Genomic DNA, 24225 nt, shown 5'->3' with positions numbered 1-24225 from the left:
ACCAAATCCAATAGTTAGGGCCTAAGAAGTCATCGCCAGAAGCATAAAATACATAATAAATGGAACAGTTTTTCCATCGTATAACAGGAATAATTGCAACAAGTGTGAAAGGTATGGTCATTTCTACGTTCCGGGCAACCTAGGCTTCACTCTAGGGCGTTGCTCCACCAGATTGAATAGCGAGGGCCTTAGAAGTCAACGGCCGAAGCATAAAATACAATAAAAATACAACAGTTTTTCCATCGTATAACGAGAATAATTGCAACCAGTGTGAAAGTTATGGTCATTTCTACGTTCGGGGCAACCTAGGCTTCACTCTAGGGCGTTACTCCACCAGATCGAATAGCTAGGACCTTAGAAGTCATCGCCAGAAGCATAAAATACAGTAAAAATACAACAGTTTTTCCATCGTATAGCATGAATAATTGAAACCAGTGAGAAAGTGATGGTCATTTCTACGTCTCGGGCAACCTACTCTTCGCCCTAGGGCGTTGCTCCACCAGATCCAATAGTTAGGGCCTTAGAAGTTAACGACCGAAGCATAAAATACAATAGAAATACAAGAGTTATTCCATCGTATAACAGGAATAATTACAGTGTTAAAGTAATGGGCATTTCTACGTTCCGTGCAAACTAGGCTTCACTCTAGGGCGTTGCTCCACCACATCGAATAGCTACGGCCTTAGAAGTCAACGCCAGAAGCTTAAAATACAGTATAAATGCAACAGTTTTTCCATCGTATAACGGGAATAATTACAACCAGTGTGAAAGGTCTGGTCATTTCTGCGTTCCGGGCAACCTAGGCTTCAGTCTAGGGCGTTGCTCCAGCACATCCAATAGCCACGGCCTTAGAAGTCAACGCCAGAAGCATAAAACACAATACAAATACATCAGTTTTTCCATCGTGTAAAACCAATAATTGCAACCAGTATAAAAGTTATGGTCATTTCTACGTTCCGGCCAACCTCGGCTTCACCCTAGGGCGTTGCTCCACCAGATCCAATGGTTAGGGCCTAAGAAATCAGCGCTCGAAGCATAAAATACAATACAAATACATCAGTTTTTCCATCGTATAACGGGAATAATTGCAACCAGTGTGAAAGTAATGGTCATCTCTACGTTGCGGGCAACCTAGGCTTCACTCTAGCGTGATGCTACACCAGATCGAATAGCTAGCGCCTTAGAAGTCAACGCCCGATGCATAAAATACAAAAAATACATCAGTTTTTCCATCGTATAAGGGGAATAATTGCAACCAGTGAGAAAGTGATGGTCATTTCTACGTTCCGGGCAACATAGGCTTCACTCTTGGACGTTGCCCCACCAGATGGAACAGCTAGGACCTTAGAAGTCAAAGCCAGAAGAAAAAAATACAATAAAAATGGAACAGTTCTTCCATCGTATAGCATGAATAACTGCAACTAGTGTGAAAGTAATGGTCATTTCTACGTTCCAGGCGACCTAGGCATCACTCTAGGGCGTTGCTCCACCACATCGAATAGCTACGGTCTTAGAAGACAACGCCAGAAGCATAAAATACAATATAAATACAACAGTTTTTCCATCGTATAAAACGAATAATTGCAACCAGTAAGAAAGTTATGGTCATTTCTACGTTCCGGGCAACATAGGCCTCACTCTTAGACGATGCCCCACAAGATCGAATAGCTAGGACCTTAGAAGTCAAAACCAGAAGGAAAAAATACAATAAAAATGCAACTGTTTTTTCATCGTATAGCATGAATAACTGCAACCAGTGTCAAAGTAATGGTCATTTCTACGTTCCGGGCAATCTAGGCTTCATTCTAGGGCGTTGTTCCACCAGATCGATCAGCTACGGCCGAAGATGTCAACGCCAGAAGCATAAAATACAATATAAATACAACAGTTTTTCCATCGTATAAAACGAATAATAGCAACCAGTGTGAAAGTTATGGTCATTTCTACGTTCGGGGCAACCTAGGCTTCACTATAGGGCGTTGCTCCACCAGATCGAATAGCTAGGACCTTAGAAGTCATCGCCAGAAGCATAAAATACAGTAAAAATACAACAGTTTTTCCATCGTATAGCATGAATAATTGCAACCAGTGTGAAAGTAATGGACATTTCTACGTCTCGGGCAACCTAGTCTTCGCCCTAGGGCGTTGCTCCACCAGATCCAATAGTTAGGGCCTAAGAAGTCAACGCCAGAAGCACCAAATACAAAATAAATACAACAGTTTTTCCATCGTATAAAACGAATAATTGCAACCAGTGTGAAAGTAATGGCCATTTATACGTTCCGGGCAACCTAGGCTTCACTCTAGGGCGTTGCCCCACCACATCGAAAAGCTACGGCCTTAGAAGTCAACGCCAGCAGCATAAAACACAATATAAATACAACAGGTTTTCCATCATATAAAACCAATAATTGCAACCAGTATAAAAGATATGGTCATTTCTACGTTGTTGCCAACCTCGGGTTCACCCTAGGGCGTTGCTCCACCAGGTCGAATAGTTAGGGCCTTAGAAAACAACTCCAGCCGCATAGAATACAATACAAATACAACAGTTTTTCCATACTATAAAAAGAATAATTGCAACCAGTGTGAAAGTAATGGTCTTTTCTACGTTTCGGGCAGCATAGGCTTCACTCTTGCACGTTGCCCCACGAGATCGAATAGCTAGGACCTTAGAAGTCAACGCCAGAAGCTTAAAATACAGTATAAATGCAACAGTTTTTCCATCGTATAACGGGAATAATTACAACCAGTGTGAAAGATCTGGTCATTTCTGCGTTCCGGGCAACCTAGGCTTCAGTCTAGGGCGTTGCTCCAGCACATCCAATAGCCACGGCCTTAGAAGTCAACGCCAGAAGCATAAAACACAATACAAATACATCAGTTTTTCCATCGTGTAAAACCAATAATTGCAACCAGTATAAAAGTTATGGTCATTTCTACGTTCCGGCCAACCTCGGCTTCACCTTAGGGCGCTGCTCCACCAGATCCAATGGTTAGGGCCTTAGAAATCAGCGCTCGAAGCATAAAATACAATACAAATACATCAGTTTTTCCATCGTATAACGGGAATAATTGCAACCAGTGTGAAAGTAATGGTCATCTCTACGTTGCGGGCAACCTAGGCTTCACTCTAGGGCGATGCTACACCAGATCGAATAGCTAGCGCCTTAGAAGTCAACGCCCGATGCATATAATACAAAAAATACATCAGTTTTTCCATCGTATAACGGGAATAATTGCAACCAGTGAGAAAGTGATGGTCATTTCTACGTTCCGGGCAACATAGGCTTCACTCTTGGACGTTGCCCCACCAGATGGAATAGCTAGGACCTTAGAAGTCAAAGCCAGAAGAAAAAAATACAATAAAAATGCAACAGTTCTTCCATCGTATAGCATGAATAACTGCAACTAGTGTGAAAGTAATGGTCATTTCTACGTTCCAGGCGACCTAGGCATCACTCAAGGGCGTTGCTCCACCACATCGAAGAGCTACAGTCTTAGAAGACAACGCCAGAAGCATAAAATACAATATAAATACAACAGTTTTTCCATCGTATAAAACGAATAATTGCAACCACTAAGAAAGTTATGGTCATTTCTACGTTCCGGGCAACATAGGCTTAACCTTAGGGCGTTGCTCCACCAGATCGAATAACCAGGGATTTAGAATTCAACGCCAGAAGCATAAAATACAATAAAAATGCAACAGATTTTCCATCGTATAACAGGAGTAATTGCAGCCAGTGTGAAAGTAATGGTCATTTCTACGTTCTGGGCAACCTAGGCTTCACTCTAGGGCGTTGTTCCACCAGATCGAATAGTTAGGGCCTAAGAAGTCAGCGCCAGAAGCATAAAATACAATATAAATACAACAGTTTTTCCATCGTATAACGGGAATAATTGCAACCAGTGTGAAAGTGATTGTCATTTCTACGTTCCGGGCAACCTAGGCTTCATTCTAGGGCGTTGTTCCACCAGACCGAACAGTTAGGGCCTTAGAAGTCAACGCCCGAAGCATAAAATACAATAAAAATACAACAGTTTTTCCATCGTATAACGAGAATAATTGCAACCAGTGTGAAAGTGGTGGTCATTTCCACGTTTCGGGCAACCTAGGCTTCACTCCAGGGCGTTGCTCCACCAGATCGAATAGCTAGGGCCTTAGAAGTCAACACCAGGATCATAAATGTAAATAAAATTACAACAGTTATTCCATCGTATAACGGGAATAATTGCAACAAGTGTGAAAGTTATGGTGATTTCTACGTTCCGGGCAACCTAGGCTTCACTCTAGGGCGTTGCTCCACCAGATTGAATAGCGAGGGCCTCAGAAGTCAACGCCCGAAGCATAAAATACAATAAAAATACAACAGTTTTTCCATCGTATAACGGGAATAATTGCAACCAGTGTGAAAGTGATGGTCATTTCCACGTTTCGGGCAACCTAGGCTTCACTCTAGGGCGTTGGTCCACCAGATCCAATAGATAGGGCCTGAGAAGTCCACGCCAGAAGCACCAAATGCAAAATAAATACAACAGTTTTTCCATCGTATAAAACGAATAATTGAAACCAGTGTGAAAGTAATGGGTCATTTTTACGGTCCGGCAAAGTAGGCTTCAGTCTAGGGTGTTGCCCCACCACATCGAATAGCTACGGCCTTAGAAGTCAACGTCAGAAGCATAAAACACAATATAAATACAACAGTTTTTCCATCGTATAACGAGAATAATTGCAACCAGTGTGAAAGTGATGGTCATTTCCACGTTTCGGGCAACCTAGGCTTCACTCCAGGGCGTTGCTCCACCAGATCGAATAGCTAAGGCCTTAGTAGTCAACAACAGGATCATAAATGTAAATAAAATTACAACAGTTATTCCATCGTATACCAGGAATAATTGCAACAAGTGTGAAAGTTATGGTGATTTCTACGTTCCGGGCAACCTAGGCTTCACTCTAGGGCATTGCTCCACCACATCGAATAGCTACGGCCTTAGAGGTCAACGCCATAACTATAAAAAACAATATAAACACAACAGTTTTTCCATTGTATAAAATGAATAATTGCAAACAGTGTGGAAGTAATGGTCATTTCTACGTTCCGGGCAACCTAGGCCTCACTCTAGGGCGATGGTCCACCAGATCCAATGGTTAGGGCATAAGAAGTCAACGCCAGGAGCACCAAATACAGAATAAATACAACAGTTTTTCCATCGTATAAAACGAATAATTCCAACCAGTATGAAAGCTATGGTCATTTCTACGTTCCGGGCAACCTAGGCTTCACTCTAGGGCGTTGCTCAACCACATCGAATAGCTACGGCCCTAGAAGACAACGCCATAACTATAAAATACAATATAAATACAACAGTCTTTCCATCGTAGAAAACGAATACTTGCAACCAGTCTGATAGTTATGGTCATTTCCACGTTCCGGGCAACCTAGGCTACACCCTAGGGCGTTGCTCCACCAGACCAAATAGTTAGGGCCTAAGAAGTCAACGCCAGAAGCATAAGATATGATAAATGTACAACAGTTTTTCCATCGTATAAAATGAATAATTGCAACCAGTGTGAATGTAACGGCCATTTCTACGTTCCGAGCAACCTAGGTTTCGCTCTATGGCGTTGCTCCACCACATCGAATAGTTAGGGCTTTAGAAGTCAATGCCAGAAGCATAAAATACAATATAAATACAACAGTTTTTCCATTGTATACAATGAATAATTGCAAACAGTGAGGATGTAATGGTCATTTCTACCTTCCGGGCAACCTAGGCTTCACTCTATGGCGTTGTTCCACAAGATCGAATAGTTAGGGCCTAATTAGACTACGCCAGAAGCATAAAATACAATATAAATACAACAGCTTTTCCATCGTATAACAAGAATAATTGCTACCAGTGTGAAAGTGATGGTCATTTCTACATTCCGGGCAGCCTAGGCTTCACTCTATGGCGTTGCTCCACCAGATCGAATAGTTAGGGCCAAAGAAGTCAACGCCAGAAGCATAAAATGCAATATAAATACAACAGTTTTTCCATTGTATAAAATGAATAATTGCAAACAGTGTGGATGTAATGGTCATTTCTACATTCCGGGCAACCTAGGCTTCACTCTAGGGCGTTGCTGCACCAGATCCAATAGTTAGGGCCTAAGAAGTCAACGCCAGAAGCATAAAATACAATATAAATACAACAGTTTTTCCATCGTATAATACGAATAATTGCAATCAGTATGAAAGTTATGGTCATTTCTACGTTCCGGGCAACCTAGGCTTCACTCTAGGGCGTTGCTCAACCACATCGAATAGCTACGGCCCTAGAAGTCAACGCCTGAAGCATCAAATATAATATAAATACAACAGTTTTTCCATTGTATAAAATGAATAATTGCAAACAGTGTGGATGTAATGGTCATTTCTACATTCCGGGCAACCTAGGCTTCACTCTAGGGCGTTGCTGCACCAGATCCAATAGTTAGGGCCTAAGAAGTCAACGCCAGAAGCATAAAATACAATATAAATACAACAGTTTTTCCATCGTATAATACGAATAATTGCAATCAGTATGAAAGTTATGGTCATTTCTACGTTCCGGGCAACCTGGGCGACACCAGAGGGCGTTGCTCCACCAGATCCAATAGTTAGGACCTAAGAAGTCAACGCCAGGAGCATAAAATACAAAATAGATACAACAGTTTTTCCATCGTATAACAGGAATAATTGCAACCAGTGTGAAAGTGATGGTCATTTCTACGTCCGGGCAACCTAGGCTTCAGTCTAGGGCGTGGTTCCCCCAGATCGAATAGTTAGGGCCTAAGAAGTCAACGCCAGAAGCATAAACTGCAATATAAATACAACAGTTATTCCCTTGTATAACAGGAATAATTGCAACCAGTGTGAAAGGTATGGTCATTTCTACGTTCCGGGCAACCTAGGCTTCACTCTAGGGCGTTGCTCCACCAGATCGAATAGTCAGGGCCTTAGAAATCAACGCCCGAATCATAAAATACAATATAAATACAACAGTTTTTCCATCGTATAACAGGAGTAATTGCAAACAGTGTGAAAGTTGTCGTCATTTCTACGTTCCGGTCAACCAAGGCTTCACTCAAGGGCGTTGGTCCACCAGATCCAATAGTTAGGGCCTAAGAAGTCAACGCCAGCTGCACCAAACACAAAATAAATACAACAGTTTTTGCACCGTATAAAACGAATAATTGCAATCAGTGTGAAAGTAATGGTTATTTCTACGTTCCGGGCAACCTCGGCTTCACCCTGCTGCGCTGCTCCAACAGCTCCAATAGTTAGGGCCTTAGAAGTCTACGCCCGAAGCATAAAATACAGTACAAATACATCAGTTTTTCCATCGTATAAAACCAGTAATTGCAACCAGTATGAAAGTGTTGGTCATTTCTACGTTCAGGGCTACCTAGGCTTCACTCTAGGGCGTTGCTCCACCAGATCGAATAGCTAGGGCCTAAGAATTCAACGCCACATGCACCAAATACAAAATAAATACAACAGTTTTTCCATGTTATAAAAAGAATTATTGCTACCAGTGTGAATGTAATGGTCTTTTCTACGTTTCCGGCAACATAGGCTTCACTGTTGGACGTTGACCCACGAGATCGGATAGCTAGGACCTTAGAAGTCAACGCCAGGAGATTAAAATACAATAAAAATACAACAGTTTTTCCATCGTATAAAACGAATAATTGCAACCAGTATGAAAGTAATGGTCATTTCTAAGTTCCGTGCAACCTAGGCTTAACCGTAGGGCGTTGCTCCACCAGATCGAATAGTCAGGGACTTAGAATTTAACGCCAGAAACATAAAATACAATAAAAATGCAACAGATTTTCCATCGTATAACAGGAGTAATTGCAGCCAGTGTGAAAGTAATGGTCATTTCTACGTTCTGGGCAACCTAGGCTTCACTCTAGGGCGTTGTTCCACCAGATCGAATAGTTAGGGCCTAAGAAGTCAGCGCCAGAAGCATAAAATATAATATAAATACAACAGTTTTTCCATCGTATAACAGGAGTAATTGCAACCAGTGTGAAAGCTATTGTCATTTCTACGTTCCGGGCAACCTAGGTTTCTCTCTAGGGCGTTCCTCCACCACATCGAATAGTTAGGGCCTTAGAAAACAACTCCAGACGCATAAAATACAATGAAAATACAACAGTTTATTCATCGTATAACAGGAATAATTGCAGCAAGCCAGAAGTTAAAAGTCATTTCTACGTTCCGGGCAATCTAGGCTTCTCTCTAGAGCGTTGCTCCACCAGATCGAATAGTTAGGGCCTGAGAAGTCAATGCCAGAAGCATAAAATACAATATAAATACAACAGTTTTTCCATTGTATACAATGAATAATTGCAAACAGTGAGGATGTAATGGTCATTTCTACCTTCCGGGCAACCTAGGCTTCACTCTACGGCGTTGTTCCACAAGATCGAATAGTTAGGGCCTAATTAGACTACGCCAGAAGCATAAAATACAATATAAATACAACAGCTTTTCCATCGTATAACAAGAATAATTGCAACCAGTGTGAAAGTGATGGTCATTTCTACATTCCGGGCAGCCTAGGCTTCACTCTATGGCGTTGCTCCACCAGATCGAATAGTTAGGGCCAAAGAAGTCAACGCCAGAAGCATAAAATGCAATATAAATACAACAGTATTTCCCTTGTATAACAGGAATAATTGCAACCAGTGTGAGAGTTATGGTCCTTTCTACGTTCGGGGCAACCTAGGCTTCACTCTAGGGCGTTGCTCCACCACATCGAATAGTTAGGTCCTTAGAAGTCAATGCCAGAAGCATAAAATGCAATATAAATACAACAGTTTTTCCACTGTATAATATGAATAATTGCAAACAGTGTGGAAGTAATGGTCATTTCTACGTTCCGGGCAACCTAGGCTTCACTCTAGGGCGTTGCTCAACCACATCGAATAGCTACGGCCCTAGAAGTCAACGCCTGAAGCATCAAATATAATATAAATACAACAGTTTTTCCATTGTATAAAATGAATAATTGCAAACAGTGTGGATGTAATGGTCATTTCTACTTTCCGGGCAACCTAGGCTTCACTCTAGGGCGTTACTCCACCACATCGAGTAGCTACGGCCCTAGAAGTCAACGCCTGAAGCATAAAATATAATATAAAACTTCAGTTTTTCCATCGTATAACAGGAATAATTGCAACCAGTGTGACAGACATGGTCATTTCTACGTTCCGGGCAACCTAGGCTTCACTCTAGGGCGTTGCTGCACCGGATCCAATAGTTAGGGCCTAAGAAGTCAACGCCAGGAGCATAAAATACAATATAAATACAACAGTTTTTCCATCGTATAATACGAATAATTGCAAACAGTATGAAAGTTATGGTCATTTCTACGTTCCGGGCAACCTGGGCGACACCAGAGGGCGTTGCTCCACCAGATCCAATGGTTAGGACCTAAGAAGTCAACGCCAGGAGCATAAAATACAAAATAGATACAACAGTTTTTCCATCGTATAACAGGAATAATTGCAACAAGTGTGAAAGTGATTGTCATTTCTACGTTCCGGGCAACCTAGGCTTCAGTCTAGGGCGTGGTTACCCCAGATCGAATAGTTAGGGCCTAAGGAGTCAACGCCAGAAGCATAAACTGCAATATAAATACAACAGTTATTCCCTTGTATAACAGGAATAATTGCAACCAGTGTGAAAGGTATGGTCATTTCTACGTTCCGGGCAACCTAGGCTTCACTCTAGGGCGTTGCTCCACCACATCGAATAGTTAGGTCCTTAGAAGTCAATGCCAGAAGCATAAAATGCAATATAAATACAACAGTTTTTCCACTGTATAATATGAATAATTGCAAACAGTGTGGAAGTAATGGTCATTTCTACGTTCCGGGCAACCTAGGCTTTACTCTAGGGCGTTGCTCAACCACATCGAATAGCTACGGCCCTAGAAGTCAACGCCTGAAGCATAAAATATAATATAAATACAACAGTTTTTCCATTGTATAAAATGAATAATTTGAAACAGTGTGGATGTAATGGTCATTTCTACTTTCCGGGCAACCTAGCCTTCACTCTAGGGCGTTTCTCCACCACATCGAATAGCTACGGCCCTAGAAGTCAACGCCTGAAGCATAAAATATAAAATAAAACATCAGTTTTTCCATCGTATAACAGGAATAATTGCAACCAGTGTGACAGACATGGTCATTTCTACGTTCCGGGCAACCTAGGCTTCACTCTAGGGCGTTGCTACACCAGATCGAATAGTTAGGGCCTAAGAAGTCAACGCCAGAAGCATAAAATACAATATAAATACAACAGTTTTTCCATCGTATAATACGAATAATTGCGATCAGTAAGAAAGTTATGGTCATTTCTACGTTCCGTGCAACCTGGGCGACACCAGAGGGCGTTGCTCCACCAGATCCAATAGTTAGGACCTAAGAAGTCAACGACAGGAGCATAAAATACAAAATAGATACAACAGTTTTTCCATCGTATAACAGGAATAATTGCAACCAGTGTGAAAGTGATGGTCATTTCTACGTTCCGGGCAACCTAGGCTTCAGTCTAGGGCGTGGTTACCCCAGATCGAATAGTTAGGGCCTAAGAAGTCAACGCCAGAAGCGTAAACTGCAATATAAATACAACAGTTATTCCCTTGTATAACAGGAATAATTGCAACCAGTGTGAAAGGTATGGTCATTTCTACGTTCCGGGCAACCTAGGCTTCACTCTAGGGCGTTGCTCAACCACATCGAATAGCTGCGGCCTTAGAAGTCAACGCCATAACTATAAAAAACAATATAAATACAACAGTTTTTCCATTGTATAAAATGAATAATTGCAAACAGTGTGGAAGTAATGGTCATTTCTACTTTCCGGGCAACCTAGGCTCCACCCTAGGCGTTGCTCCACCAGATCCAATAGGTAGGGCCTTAGAAGTCAACGCCAGAAGCATAAAGTACAATAAGAATCTGTAGGGAGGACGAGCGAGGGTTTAATAGGAAAAATGAACGGTTAATCTATAGCACTAATAGTTTATTTTTGAATTCGGAATCCCGATTGAACTGCGATCGACCTGTCACTCGTGGACTTCTGACCAGTACGCGGATCATGCACGTTGCTACTTCAATTCATTTTCTCAGACCGACTCTCTGACACGCTGTCTCCCTTAAGTCTATCCTGCGTGGTTGTTTTTCCCCACTACGTCCGAATATTTTGGAAAAACCCACCCGCCTAAAACAGTCAGCGGAGTAAGGGCACGTGGATACCGTGGGGTGCACTCGCCCGAGCTCTCGGCCGCTGCCTGGGTTTTCCCCATCTGGCCTGCAGGATGGAGTTTTACGGCGCGTCAATGTCCATTGACAATTTTCTTAACACGATTCTTATAATTCCTCAAAATCGCCACGGGTCACGTCTGCACCATAAACTCCACCTCGGTCTCATCAGGTCGACCTTGCGCCCATGCCTCGGCCACTTGCACCCTCACTTCGCTCACTAAATTGCCTACAGTTCGGCCATTCTGACATTTTAGCCGTCCCGGCTAAACTTAGGTCGATTACGAATCAGTCATCATTCATACTACGCAAAAAAAAAAAATAAACACACTCATATTCATACACTTATTTACACCACACTTACTTAATCATATAAATATTAATTAACATTAATCCGAATCTTATCAAGTATATTATGCCGATACCCCGGTTGTTTCCCACTAGGTGGAGAGAATTCCCTACATCGTAAGCAGTTCGCTATATAATCTTTAGCCTTCTCGCGTAATTTAGGGAACCAATACACTTTCAAGATATTGTCTACTACCTTATCCAAACCAACATGTCCCAGATCGTCGTGGCAAGTACGGATTACATTATTTTCCATTGAGTGTGGTACGTAAAATAGCAGTTTCTTCATTTTATCCTTCCGGTACACTAATCCATTACACAATTCGAAAAACTTCATTTCGGTCTTTTGCAATTTATCGCGTATTTTACATATCTCGTCATCTTTATCCTGACATATTGACAATGTTTGCTCAAAAGTATTTCCTTCTATTGCTAGTATGCTATGGCATCTACTGAGAGCATCAACATGGCTCATTCTTTTACCTGGTCTATACTGTATCTCAAAATCATAGTCCTGCAAGAACATTGCCCAACGTGAGATTCGGGGGTTTATATTCTGCTTGCTTAACGTTAAACGGAAACTATCACAATCTGTCATAATTTTAAAAAAAATTCCGCCTAAATATACATGGAAACGCTTAACTGCATATACCACCGCAAGACATTCTAACTCGAAACTATGATATTTTGATTCGGCGGGTGTTGTCCGTTGACTAAAGTATGATATTGGTCTAAAATTACCATCGCTTTGTTTCTGTAAAAGAATTGCACCGAACCCTGACACGCTCGCATCGCAATGCAATTCTGTTTCTGCCTTCGGAGAATAAATTGCTAGGATCGGTTTACTGGACAATTGTTTCTTTAAGGTTTCAAATGCCTTACTTTCCTCCTCTCTGAATTTAAATTTCACCTCTTTTTTAATGAGATCATACAGTGGTTTTGCAATCATTGAAAATTGCGGGATGAACCGTCTAAAATAACTCGCTAGGGCCACAAACCGAAGGACTTCCTTCGCATTCCGCGGTATCGGGTAATTGATAACTGATGCAATATTATTATCACTTGGTCGTATCCCATCCACACTAACGTGATATCCCAAATAATCTATTTCGTTTTGCGCAAAGAAACACTTGTCCAATCTAAATGTAAGACGATGTTGACCCGCGGTTCGAAATATTTCCTGCAGAATTTCAAGATGTTCTTCCAGAGTCTCCGTTGCAATAAAAAAATCGTCAAAAAATGGTAACATCTTTCCCGTTCTAATTAAGTTGGAGAAAACTTTACGAATAAATCGGTGAAATACCTTGGGTGCATTTGTTAGCCCAAACGGACAATATAAAAACTCGTATTGCCCCAAAGGGGTTACAAAGCTTGTAAACTGAATTGCCTCTCGCGCCATTCGTACATTGTAATACCCATCTTTTAGATCAAGCGTCGTAAAGAATTTTTTCTCTTTTAATTGATCAATATTATCGTCTATCAGCTGACTCGGGAAGTTATCTTTCACAGTAATTCTGTTTAACTCTCTATAATCAATACATAAACGTGTCTCGCCATTCTTCTTACGTACTAAAACTATCGGACTGGCATACGGTGACTCACTCGGACGGATAATCCCTCTCTCTAACAGGTCATCCAAAATGACCTGCAGTTTTTGCTTGTCCGCAAAAGATAATCTCCTCGGTCTAAAACTAACTGGCTGATTATGCTTTAACGCGATCTTCATTTCGAAATCTATTTCCATTGCACTGGTTTCTTTAATTTTTATGTAATCAGACACATACATATCCCTAATTCTTTCTATTTTTTCCGGCCCGATTTTTGAATTGATCTGTAATTTTTCTTGTTCTGTACTCACGCCACTAATACATTCTATATTCATAATTTGTTTGATCGCGCAATCTAATTCATCGGTTATCACTTCCGGTGTTTTCCTTGTAATCACTAATTTCCCATCCCACGTAATTCTAATTAATGGATGTGACGAAAAATCCCGTCCGAGTATCGCCATAAATGCCATAGTATTATCTGGTACAATATAAAAATTTAATTTAATTGAGATGCCCTCAATTTCAACATCCTGATAAAATCTACCTAATATCTTTAACGGCGATCCATTAATACCGCAAAATTCTGGCCCGGTCTCACACCCCTGTGTTCGCGCGTGCAAAGGAACCAAACAATTTTTTATTAGACTGATCGGGGATCCGGAGTCCAACATTGCGCATAGCGTGTACTTACAATTTTGTCCGCTATTATCAGCTATATTGTAACTTATTGAAACCGTGTACGGTGCGTTGAGTGTGGCTGGTTGTACCATGTTCATCGACGTTGCCGCTGAGAGTTCTCTCCTAGTCGTGGTCGTTTCTCTCGCCATGTTGCTCTCGCCTGATTGACTCGCTGTTCGTCGCGGGCATCCCGCTATTCGATGTAGCATCGATCCACACTCGAAACAGCCTCCCTGTTGCCTTTTCGGTTTTTGACAACTTGTCGAAATATGTCCCATTTCGGAACAATTAAAACATCGCACTTCTTTTTTAGGGGGTTTCCCCACTAATGTCTGCTGCTGGATACGGCCAAATTTCGTCTCCTTCTTCTCCTTTAAGTCCCGTTCATTCATTCTCTTCGGGTCCAATTTGATATTCTCAAACGACTCTAATAAATCTGCTGTCGTTTTGATCCGCATGATGCGTGCTTGGTTCCGCAGCTGTTGATCAGTCACCCCATCAATGATGTATTCCACCAATTCTCCCTCCGCAATTGGTACTCTATTTCCCAATATTATTTTATCATGGAAATAGTCCGTAAAAAGTTCACCCGAATTCCACACTCTATTTTCAAACTGCCTACGAAGCGACAGTCTGCTTGGTCGATGGTCAAACATGATCTTCATTTCCCTCAATAAATCGTCTATTCGGAGGGTGATATGCTCCGCCTTCGAATGAAACCAACTCGCGGCTCGCGCTTTCAATTTTGAACTTATTAACACCCGCGTGGCATTCTCATCCAAATGATACGTTGTACGAAGAAGGTTCACTTGCTGTTCCCATTTCCAGAACGTATTGTCGCGACCATCAAAATCGGATAATAAATCACCGATCGCTCGAATACTCATCGTCGGGGAAGGTCCAGTTGGTCCTCTGACTCTTTCCGCATCTCCTGGAATGTCTGGACTAGCTGAAAAACTTCTCGTGCGCATCTGCTCATTCCTCATGATTTCTAATTCCCTTTGCATCACCATGTTTTCCCTCCTCAGTAAGTCCAATTCTCTCTGCATCTGTTCGTTGAGCATGGTGTCCCATCTCGCCTTATCTCTACGAATACGTTCCGATTCCCTCCTCCGCGTTTCTTCACCATACGCAGCTTGTCCTGCTTCTGTTATCCGCTGGTCGTCCAAGTGACTGGTTCGCGCAGCTTCTCTGGTTACCCTTCCTTCTTCGGCAATATTCTCCCAAATATTTTCGTCGAATTGCTCCAAACGATTTATTAATTCAGCCTTAGTTCCTGCTGAAGATAAGTCTCGAGCCCTTAAAAACTCCTTCAATTCGGCCACGGTATAAGCCATTGTGGTGGCCATGTTGCAAAAAGACAGAGAAAGAAAAAAAATTTTCCTCTTTTTTTTTTTTCTTTTCCCCACCAACGTGTTAAGATTCAAAGTTCGATTCACTTCGTGCCAATTACACGTCGTCCTCTTCCTCTTACACACTTCACGTTGGTCACAATGTCCAAACACAACAAAACACAAAGCAGCTTCACCACAACGGTTTCAACACTGTACACCGTTTGCCCGTCACTGTTCACAAATTCCTTTTGTTTAAGATTCCACTAACAGATCCGTTCGTTATCCGTTTCAATCCCACTTCTGAATTTGTAGGGAGGACGAGCGAGGGTTTAATAGGAAAAATGAACGGTTAATCTATAGCACTAATAGTTTATTTTTGAATTCGGAATCCCGATTGAACTGCGATCGACCTGTCACTCGTGGACTTCTGACCAGTACGCGGATCATGCACGTTGCTACTTCAATTCATTTTCTCAGACCGACTCTCTGACACGCTGTCTCCCTTAAGTCTATCCTGCGTGGTTGTTTTTCCCCACTACGTCCGAATATTTTGGAAAAACCCACCCGCCTAAAACAGTCAGCGGAGTAAGGGCACGTGGATACCGTGGGGTGCACTCGCCCGAGCTCTCGGCCGCTGCCTGGGTTTTCCCCATCTGGCCTGCAGGATGGAGTTTTACGGCGCGTCAATGTCCATTGACAATTTTCTTAACACGATTCTTATAATTCCTCAAAATCGCCACGGGTCACGTCTGCACCATAAACTCCACCTCGGTCTCATCAGGTCGACCTTGCGCCCATGCCTCGGCCACTTGCACCCTCACTTCGCTCACTAAATTGCCTACAAATCCAACAGTTTGTCCATCGTATAACAGGAATAATGGCAACCAGTGTGAAAATAATGGTCATTTCTACGTTCTGGGCAACCTAGGTTTCGCTCTAGGGCGTTGCTCCACCACATAGAATAGTTAGGGCCTCAGAAGTCAATGCCAGAAGCATAAAATACAAAATAGATACAACAGCTTGTCCACTGTATAATATGAATAATTGCAAACAGTGTGGAAGTAATGGTCATTTCTACGTTCCGGGCAACCTAGGCTTCACTACAGGGCGGTGCTCCACCAGATCAAATAGTTAGGGCCAAAGAAGTCAACGCCAGAAGCATAAAATACAATATAAATACAACAGCTTTTCCATCGTATATTATGCATATTTGCAAACAGTGTGAAAGTAACGGTCATTTCTGCGTTCCGGGCATCCTAGGCTTCACTCTATGGCGTTGCTCCACCAGATCGAATAGTTAGGGACTTCGAATTCGACGCCAGAAGCATAAAATACAACATAAGTACAACAGTTTTTCCATTGTAGAACAGGAATAATTGCAACCAGTGTGAAAGTACAGGTCATTTCTACGTTCCGGGCAACCTCGGCTTGGCTCAAGGGCGTTGCTCCACCAGATCGAATAGCAAGGGACTTAGAAGTCAATGCCAGAAGCATAAAATATAATAAAAACACAACATTTTTTCCATCGTATGAAATGTATGATTGCAAGCAATGTGAAGGTAATGTTCATTTCTACGTTCCGGGCAACCTAGGCTTCACTCTAGACCGTTGCTCCACCAGATCGAATAGTTAGGGCCTTAGAAGTCAACGCCCGAAGCATAAAATACAAAATAAATAGAACAGTTTTTCCAGTGTATAAAACGAATAATTGTAACCAGTGTGAAAGTTGTGGTCATTTCTACGTTCCCGGCAACCTAGGCTTCACTCTAGGGCGTTGTTCCACCAGATCGAATAGTTAGGGCCTATGAAGTCAACGCCAGAAGCATAAAATACAATATTAATACAACAGCTTTTCCATCGTATATGATGTATATTTGGAAACAGTGTGAAGGTAAAGGTCATATCTACGTTCCGGGCAACCTAGGCTTAACTGTAGGGCGTTGCTCCACCAGAACGCGTAGTTACGGACTTAGAATTTAACGCCAGAAGCATAAAATACAATAAAAATGCAACAGTTTTTCCATCGTATAACTGGAGTAATTGCAACCAGTGTGAAAGTAATGGCCATTTCTGCGTACCGGGAAACCTAGGCTTCACTCTAGGGCGTTGCTCCTCCAGATAGAATAGTTAGGACCCAGGAAGTCAACGCCAGAAGCATAAAATACAACATAAATACAACAGTTTTTCCGTTGTATAACAGGAATAATAGCAACTAGTGTTAAAGGTATGGTCATTTCTACGTTCCGGGCAACATAGGCTTCACTCTAGGTCGTTGCTCCACCACATCGAATAGCTACGGCCTTAGGAGTCAACGCCAGAGGCATAAAATGCAAAATAAATACAACAGTTTTTCCATCGTATAACAAGAATAATTGCAACCAGTGTGAAAGTGATGGTCATTTCTACATTCCGGGCAACCTAGGCTTCACTCTAGGGCGTTGCTCCACCAGATCGAATAGTTCGGGCCTAAGAAGTCAACGCCAGGAGCATAAAATACAATATAAATACAACAGTTTTTCCCTTGTATAACAGGAATAATTGCAACCAGTGTGAAAGCTATGGTCATTTCTACGTTCCGGGCAACCTAGGCTTCACTCTAGGGCGTTGCTCCACCACACCGAATAGTTAGGGCCTTAGAAGTCAATGCCAGAAGCATAAAATACAATATAAATACAACGGTTTTTCCACTGTATAATATGAATAATTGCAAACAGAGTGGAAGTAATGGTCATTTCTACGTTCCGGGCAACCTAGGCTTCACTCTAGGGCGTTGCACCACCACATCGAATAGCTACGACCTTAGAAGTCAACGCCTGAAGCATAAAATACAAAATAAATACAACAGTTTTCCCATCGTATAACAAGAATAATTGCAACCAGTGTGAAAGCTATGGTCATTTCTACGTTCCGGGCAACCTAGGCTTCACTCTAGGGCGTTGCTCCACCACATCGAATAGCCAGGGCCTTAGAAGTCAATGCCAGAAGCATAAAATACAATATAAATACAACGGTTTTTCCAGTGTATAATATGAATAATTGCAAACAGAATGGAGGTAACGGTCACTTCTACGTTCCGGGCAACCTAGGCTTCACTCTAGGGCATTGCACCACCACATCGAATAGCTACGGCCTTAGAAGTCAACGCCTGAAGCATAAAATATAATATAAATACAACAGTTTTTCCATCGCATAACGGGGATAATTGCAACAAATGTGAACGTGAGGGTCATTTTTACGTTCCGGGCAACCTAGGCTTCACCCTGGTTGCGTTGCTCCACCAGATCGAATAGCTAGGTCCTTAGAAGTCAACGCCATTAGCATAAAATAAAATAAAAATAGAGCAGTTCTTCCATCGTATAACAGGAATAATTACAACCAGTGTGAAAGAAATGGCGCACTTCTGCGTTCCGTGCAACCTAGACTTCACTCTGGGGCGATGCTGCACCAGGCCGAATAGTTGGGGCCTTAGAAAACAACTCCAGACGCATAAAATACAATAAAAATACAACAGTTTTACCATCGTATAACTGGCATAATTGCAACCAGTGTGCAAGATATGGTCATTACTACGTTCCGGGCAACCTAGGCTTCACTCTAGGGCGTTGGTCCACCACAACCAATAGTTAGGGCTTAAGAAGTCAATGCCAGAAGCACCAAATACAAAATAAATACAACAGTTTTTCCATCGTATAGACCGAATAATTGCAACCAGTGTGAAAGTAATGGTCATTTCTACGTTCCGGGCAACCTAGGCTTCACCCGAGGGCGTTGCTCCACCAGATCGAATAGTTAGGGCCTAAGAAGTCAACGCCAGAAGCGTAAACTGCAATATAAATACAACAGTTATTCCCTTGTATAACAGGAATAATTGCAACCAGTGTGAAAGGTATGGTCATTTCTACGTTCCGGGCAACCTAGGCTTCACTCTAGGGCGTTGCTCAACCACATCGAATAGCTGCGGCCTTAGAAGTCAACGCCATAACTATAAAAAACAATATAAATACAACAGCTTTTCCATTGTATAAAATGAATAATTGCAAACAGTGTGGAAGTAATGGTCATTTCTACTTTCCGGCAACCTAGGCTCCACCCTAGGCGTTGCTCCACCAGATCCAATAGGTAGGGCCTTAGAAGTCAACGCCAGAAGCATAAAGTACAATAAAAATCCAACAGTTTGTCCATCGTATAACAGGAATAATGGCAACCAGTGTGAAAATAATGGTCATTTCTACGTTCTGGGCAACCGAGGTTTCGCTCTAGGGCGTTGCTCCACCACATCGAATAGTTAGGGCCTCAGAAGTCAATGCCAGAAGCATAAAATACAAAATAGATACAACAGCTTGTCCACTGTATAATATGAATAATTGCAAACAGTGTGGAAGTAATGGTCATTTCTACGTTCCGGGCAACCTAGGCTTCACTACAGGGCGGTGCTCCACCAGATCAAATAGTTAGGGCCAAAGAAGTCAACGCAAGAAGCATAAAATACAATATAAATACAACAGCTTTTCCATCGTATATTATGCATATTTGCAAACAGTGTGAAAGTAACGGTCATTTCTGCGTTCCGGGCATCCTAGGCTTCACTCTAAGGCGTTGCTCCACCAGATCGAATAGTTAGGGACTTCGAATTCGACGCCAGAAGCATAAAATACAACATAAGTACAACAGTTTTTCCATTGTAGAACAATAATAATTGCAACCAGTGTGAAAGTACAGGTCATTTCTACGTTCCGGGCAACCTAGGCTTCACTCTAGGGCGTTGCTCCACCAGATCGAATAGCGAGGGACTTAGAAGTCAACGCCAGAAGCATAAAATAAAATAAAAATACAACAGTTTTTCCATCGTATAAAACGAATAATTGCAACCAGTATGAATGTTATGGCTATGTCTACGTTCCGAGGAACCTAGGCTTCATTCTAGGGCGTTGGTCCACCAGATCCAATAGTTAGGGCCTAAGAAGTCAACTCCAGGAGCACCAAATACAAAATAAATACAACAGTTTTACCATCGTATAAAACGAATAATTGCAACCAGTATGAAAGTTATGGTCATATCTACGTACCGGTCTGCCTAGGCTTCACCCTAGGGCGTTGCTCCACCTGATCGAATAGTTAGGGCCTATGAAGTCAACGCCAGAAGAATAAAATAGGATATATGTACAAGAGTTACTCCATCGTATAACATGAATAATTGCAACCAGTGTGAATGTGATGATCATTTCTACGTTCCGGGCAACCTAGGCTTCACTCTAGGGCGGTGCTCCACCAGATCGAATCGTTAGGGCCTAAGAAATCAACGCCAGTAGCATAAAATACGATATATGTACAACAGTTTTTCCATCGTATAAAACGAATAATTGCAACCAGTGTGAAAGTAATGGCCATTTCTATATTGCGGGCATCCTAGACTTAACTCTGAGGTATTGATCCACCAGATCGAATACATTGGGCCTTAGAAGTCAACGCCAGAAGCATAAAGTACAATCAAAATCCAACAGTTTGTCCATCGTATAACAGGAATAATTGAAACAAGCGTGAAGGTAACGGACATTTTTACGTTCCTGGCGTCCTAGACTTAACTCTGAGGCATTGCTCCACCAGATCGAATACATAGGGCCTTAGAAGTCAACGCCAGAAGTATAAAGTACAATCAAAGTCCAACAGTTTGTCCATCGTATAGCATGTATAATAGCAACCAGAGTGAAAGTAATGGTCATTTCTACGTTTCGGGCGACCTAGGCTCCAGTCTAGGGCGTTGCTCCACCAGGTCGAATAGTTAGGGCCTTAGAAGTCAATACCAGAAGCATAAAATACAATAAAAATACAACAGTTTTTCCATCGTATAACGGGAATAATTGCAACGAATGTGAACGTGATGGTTATTTCCACGTTCCTGGCAATCTAGGCTTCACTCTAGGGCGTTGGTCCACCAGATCCAATAGTTAGGGCCTAAGAAGTCAACGACAGAAGCATAAAATACAATAAAATACAACAGTTTTCCATCGTATAACGGGAGTAATTGCAACAAATGTGAACGTGATGGTCGTTTCCCCGTTCCGGGCAACCTAGGCTTTGCTCTACGACGTTGCTCCACAACATCGAATAGTTAGGGCCTTAGAAGTCAACGCCTGAAGCATAAAATACAATAAAAATACATCATCTTTTTCATCGTATAACAGGAATAATTGCAACCAGTCTGAAAGGTATGGTCATTTCTACGTTCCGGGCAACCTAGGCTTCACCCTAGGGCGTTGCTCCACCAGATCGAATAGCTAGGGCCTTAGAAGTCAACGCCAGAAGCATAAAATAAAATAAAAATAGAGCAGTTGTTCCATCGTATAACAGGAATAATTTCAACCAGTGTGAAAGAAATGGGCATTTCTACGTTCCATGCAACCTAGACATCACTCTAGGGCGTTGCTCCACCAGATCGAATAGCTAGGGCCTTAGAAGTCAACGCCCGAAACATAAAATACAATAAAAATGCAACAGCTTTTCCATCGTATAACGGGAATAATTGCAACCAGTGTGAAAGATATGGTCATTTCTACGTTCCGGGCAACCTAGGCTTCACTCTAGGGCATTGGTCCACCACAACCAATAGTTAGGGCTTAAGAAGTCAATGCCAGAAGCACCAAATACAAAATAAATACAACAGTTTTTCCATCATATAAAACGAATAATTGCAACCAGTGTGAAAGTAATGGTCATTTCTACGTTCCGGGCAACCTAGGCTTCACTCTAGGGCGTTGATCCACCAGATGGAACAGTTAGGGCCTTAGAAGTCAATGCCAGAAGCATAAAATACAATAAAAATACAACAGTTTTTCCATCGTATAACAGGAATAATTGCAACAAGCGTGAAGGTAATGGTCATTTCTACGTTCCGGGCAACCTAGGTTTTGCTCTAGGGCGTTGCTCCACCACATCGAATAGTCAGGGCCTTAGCAGTCAACGCCTGAAGAATAAAATGCAAAATAAATACAACAGTTTTTCCATCGTATAACAAGAATAATTGCAACCAGTGTGAAAGTGATGGTCATTTCTACATTCCGGGCAACCTAGGCTTCACTCTAGGGCGTTGCTCCACCAGATCGAATAGTTCGGGCCTAAGAAGTCAACGCCAGGAGCATAAAATACAATATAAATACAACAGTTTTTCCCTTGTATAACAGGAATAATTGCAACCAGTGTGAAAGCTATGGTCATTTCTACGTTCCGGGCAACCTAGGCTTCACTCTAGGGCGTTGCTCCACCACACCGAATAGTTAGGGCCTTAGAAGTCAATGCCAGAAGCATAAAATACAATATAAATACAACGGTTTTTCCACTGTATAATATGAATAATTGCAAACAGAGTGGAAGTAATGGTCATTTCTACGTTCCGGGCAACCTAGGCTTCACTCTAGGGCGTTGCACCACCACATCGAATAGCTACGACCTTAGAAGTCAACGCCTGAAGCATAAAATACAAAATAAATACAACAGTTTTCCCATCGTATAACAAGAATAATTGCAACCAGTGTGAAAGCTATGGTCATTTCTACGTTCCGGGCAACCTAGGCTTCACTCTAGGGCGTTGCTCCACCAGATCGAATAGTTAGGGCCTAAGAAGTCAACGCCAGAAGCGTAAACTGCAATATAAATACAACAGTTATTCCCTTGTATAACAGGAATAATTGCAACCAGTGTGAAAGGTATGGTCATTTCTACGTTCCGGGCAACCTAGGCTTCACTCTAGGGCGTTGCTCAACCACATCGAATAGCTGCGGCCTTAGAAGTCAACGCCATAACTATAAAAAACAATATAAATACAACAGCTTTTCCATTGTATAAAATGAATAATTGCAAACAGTGTGGAAGTAATGGTCATTTCTACTTTCCGGCAACCTAGGCTCCACCCTAGGCGTTGCTCCACCAGATCCAATAGGTAGGGCCTTAGAAGTCAACGCCAGAAGCATAAAGTACAATAAAAATCCAACAGTTTGTCCATCGTATAACAGGAATAATGGCAACCAGTGTGAAAATAATGGTCATTTCTACGTTCTGGGCAACCGAGGTTTCGCTCTAGGGCGTTGCTCCACCACATCGAATAGTTAGGGCCTCAGAAGTCAATGCCAGAAGCATAAAATACAAAATAGATACAACAGCTTGTCCACTGTATAATATGAATAATTGCAAACAGTGTGGAAGTAATGGTCATTTCTACGTTCCGGGCAACCTAGGCTTCACTACAGGGCGGTGCTCCACCAGATCAAATAGTTAGGGCCAAAGAAGTCAACGCCAGAAGCATAAAATACAATATAAATACAACAGCTTTTCCATCGTATATTATGCATATTTGCAAACAGTGTGAAAGTAACGGTCATTTCTGCGTTCCGGGCATCCTAGGCTTCACTCTATGGCGTTGCTCCACCAGATCGAATAGTTAGGGACTTCGAATTCGACGCCAGAAGCATAAAATACAACATAAGTACAACAGTTTTTCCATTGTAGAACAATAATAATTGCAACCAGTGTGAAAGTACAGGTCATTTCTACGTTCCGGGCAACCTAGGCTTCACTCTAGGGCGTTGCTCCACCAGATCGAATAGCGAGGGACTTAGAAGTCAACGCCAGAAGCATAAAATAAAATAAAAATACAACAGTTTTTCCATCGTATAAAACGAATAATTGCAACCAGTATGAATGTTATGGCCATGTCTACGTTCCGAGGAACCTAGGCTTCATTCTAGGGCGTTGGTCCACCAGATCCAATAGTTAGGGCCTAAGAAGTCAACTCCAGGAGCACCAAATACAAAATAAATACAACAGTTTTACCATCGTATAAAACGAATAATTGCAACCAGTATGAAAGTTATGGTCATTTCTACGTTCCGGGCAACCTAGGCTTCACTCTAGGGCGGTGCTCCACCAGATCGAATCGTTAGGGCCTAAGAAATCAACGCCAGAAGCATAAAATACGATATATGTACAACAGTTTTTCCATCGTATAAAACGAATA

The 24225-nt window shown here is 42.0% G+C and overlaps 1 protein-coding gene across 1 annotated transcript; it reads right to left on the bottom strand.

The window, feature by feature from the left end:
- Window positions 1-11687: 11687 nt before the first annotated feature.
- On the bottom strand, window positions 11688-15233 carry LOC143186433 (uncharacterized). The gene has a single exon (XM_076390107.1). The coding sequence runs from the start codon at window positions 15231-15233 to the stop codon at window positions 11688-11690; it is 3546 nt and encodes a 1181-aa protein (XP_076246222.1).
- Window positions 15234-24225: the final 8992 nt, after the last annotated feature.

The sequence above is a fragment of the Calliopsis andreniformis genome, unplaced genomic scaffold (genome assembly GCF_051401765.1).
Source record: "Calliopsis andreniformis isolate RMS-2024a unplaced genomic scaffold, iyCalAndr_principal scaffold0001, whole genome shotgun sequence".
NCBI classification, from domain to species: Eukaryota; Metazoa; Arthropoda; class Insecta; order Hymenoptera; family Andrenidae; genus Calliopsis; species Calliopsis andreniformis.
This window is presented reverse-complemented; position numbering and strand designations above follow the sequence as displayed.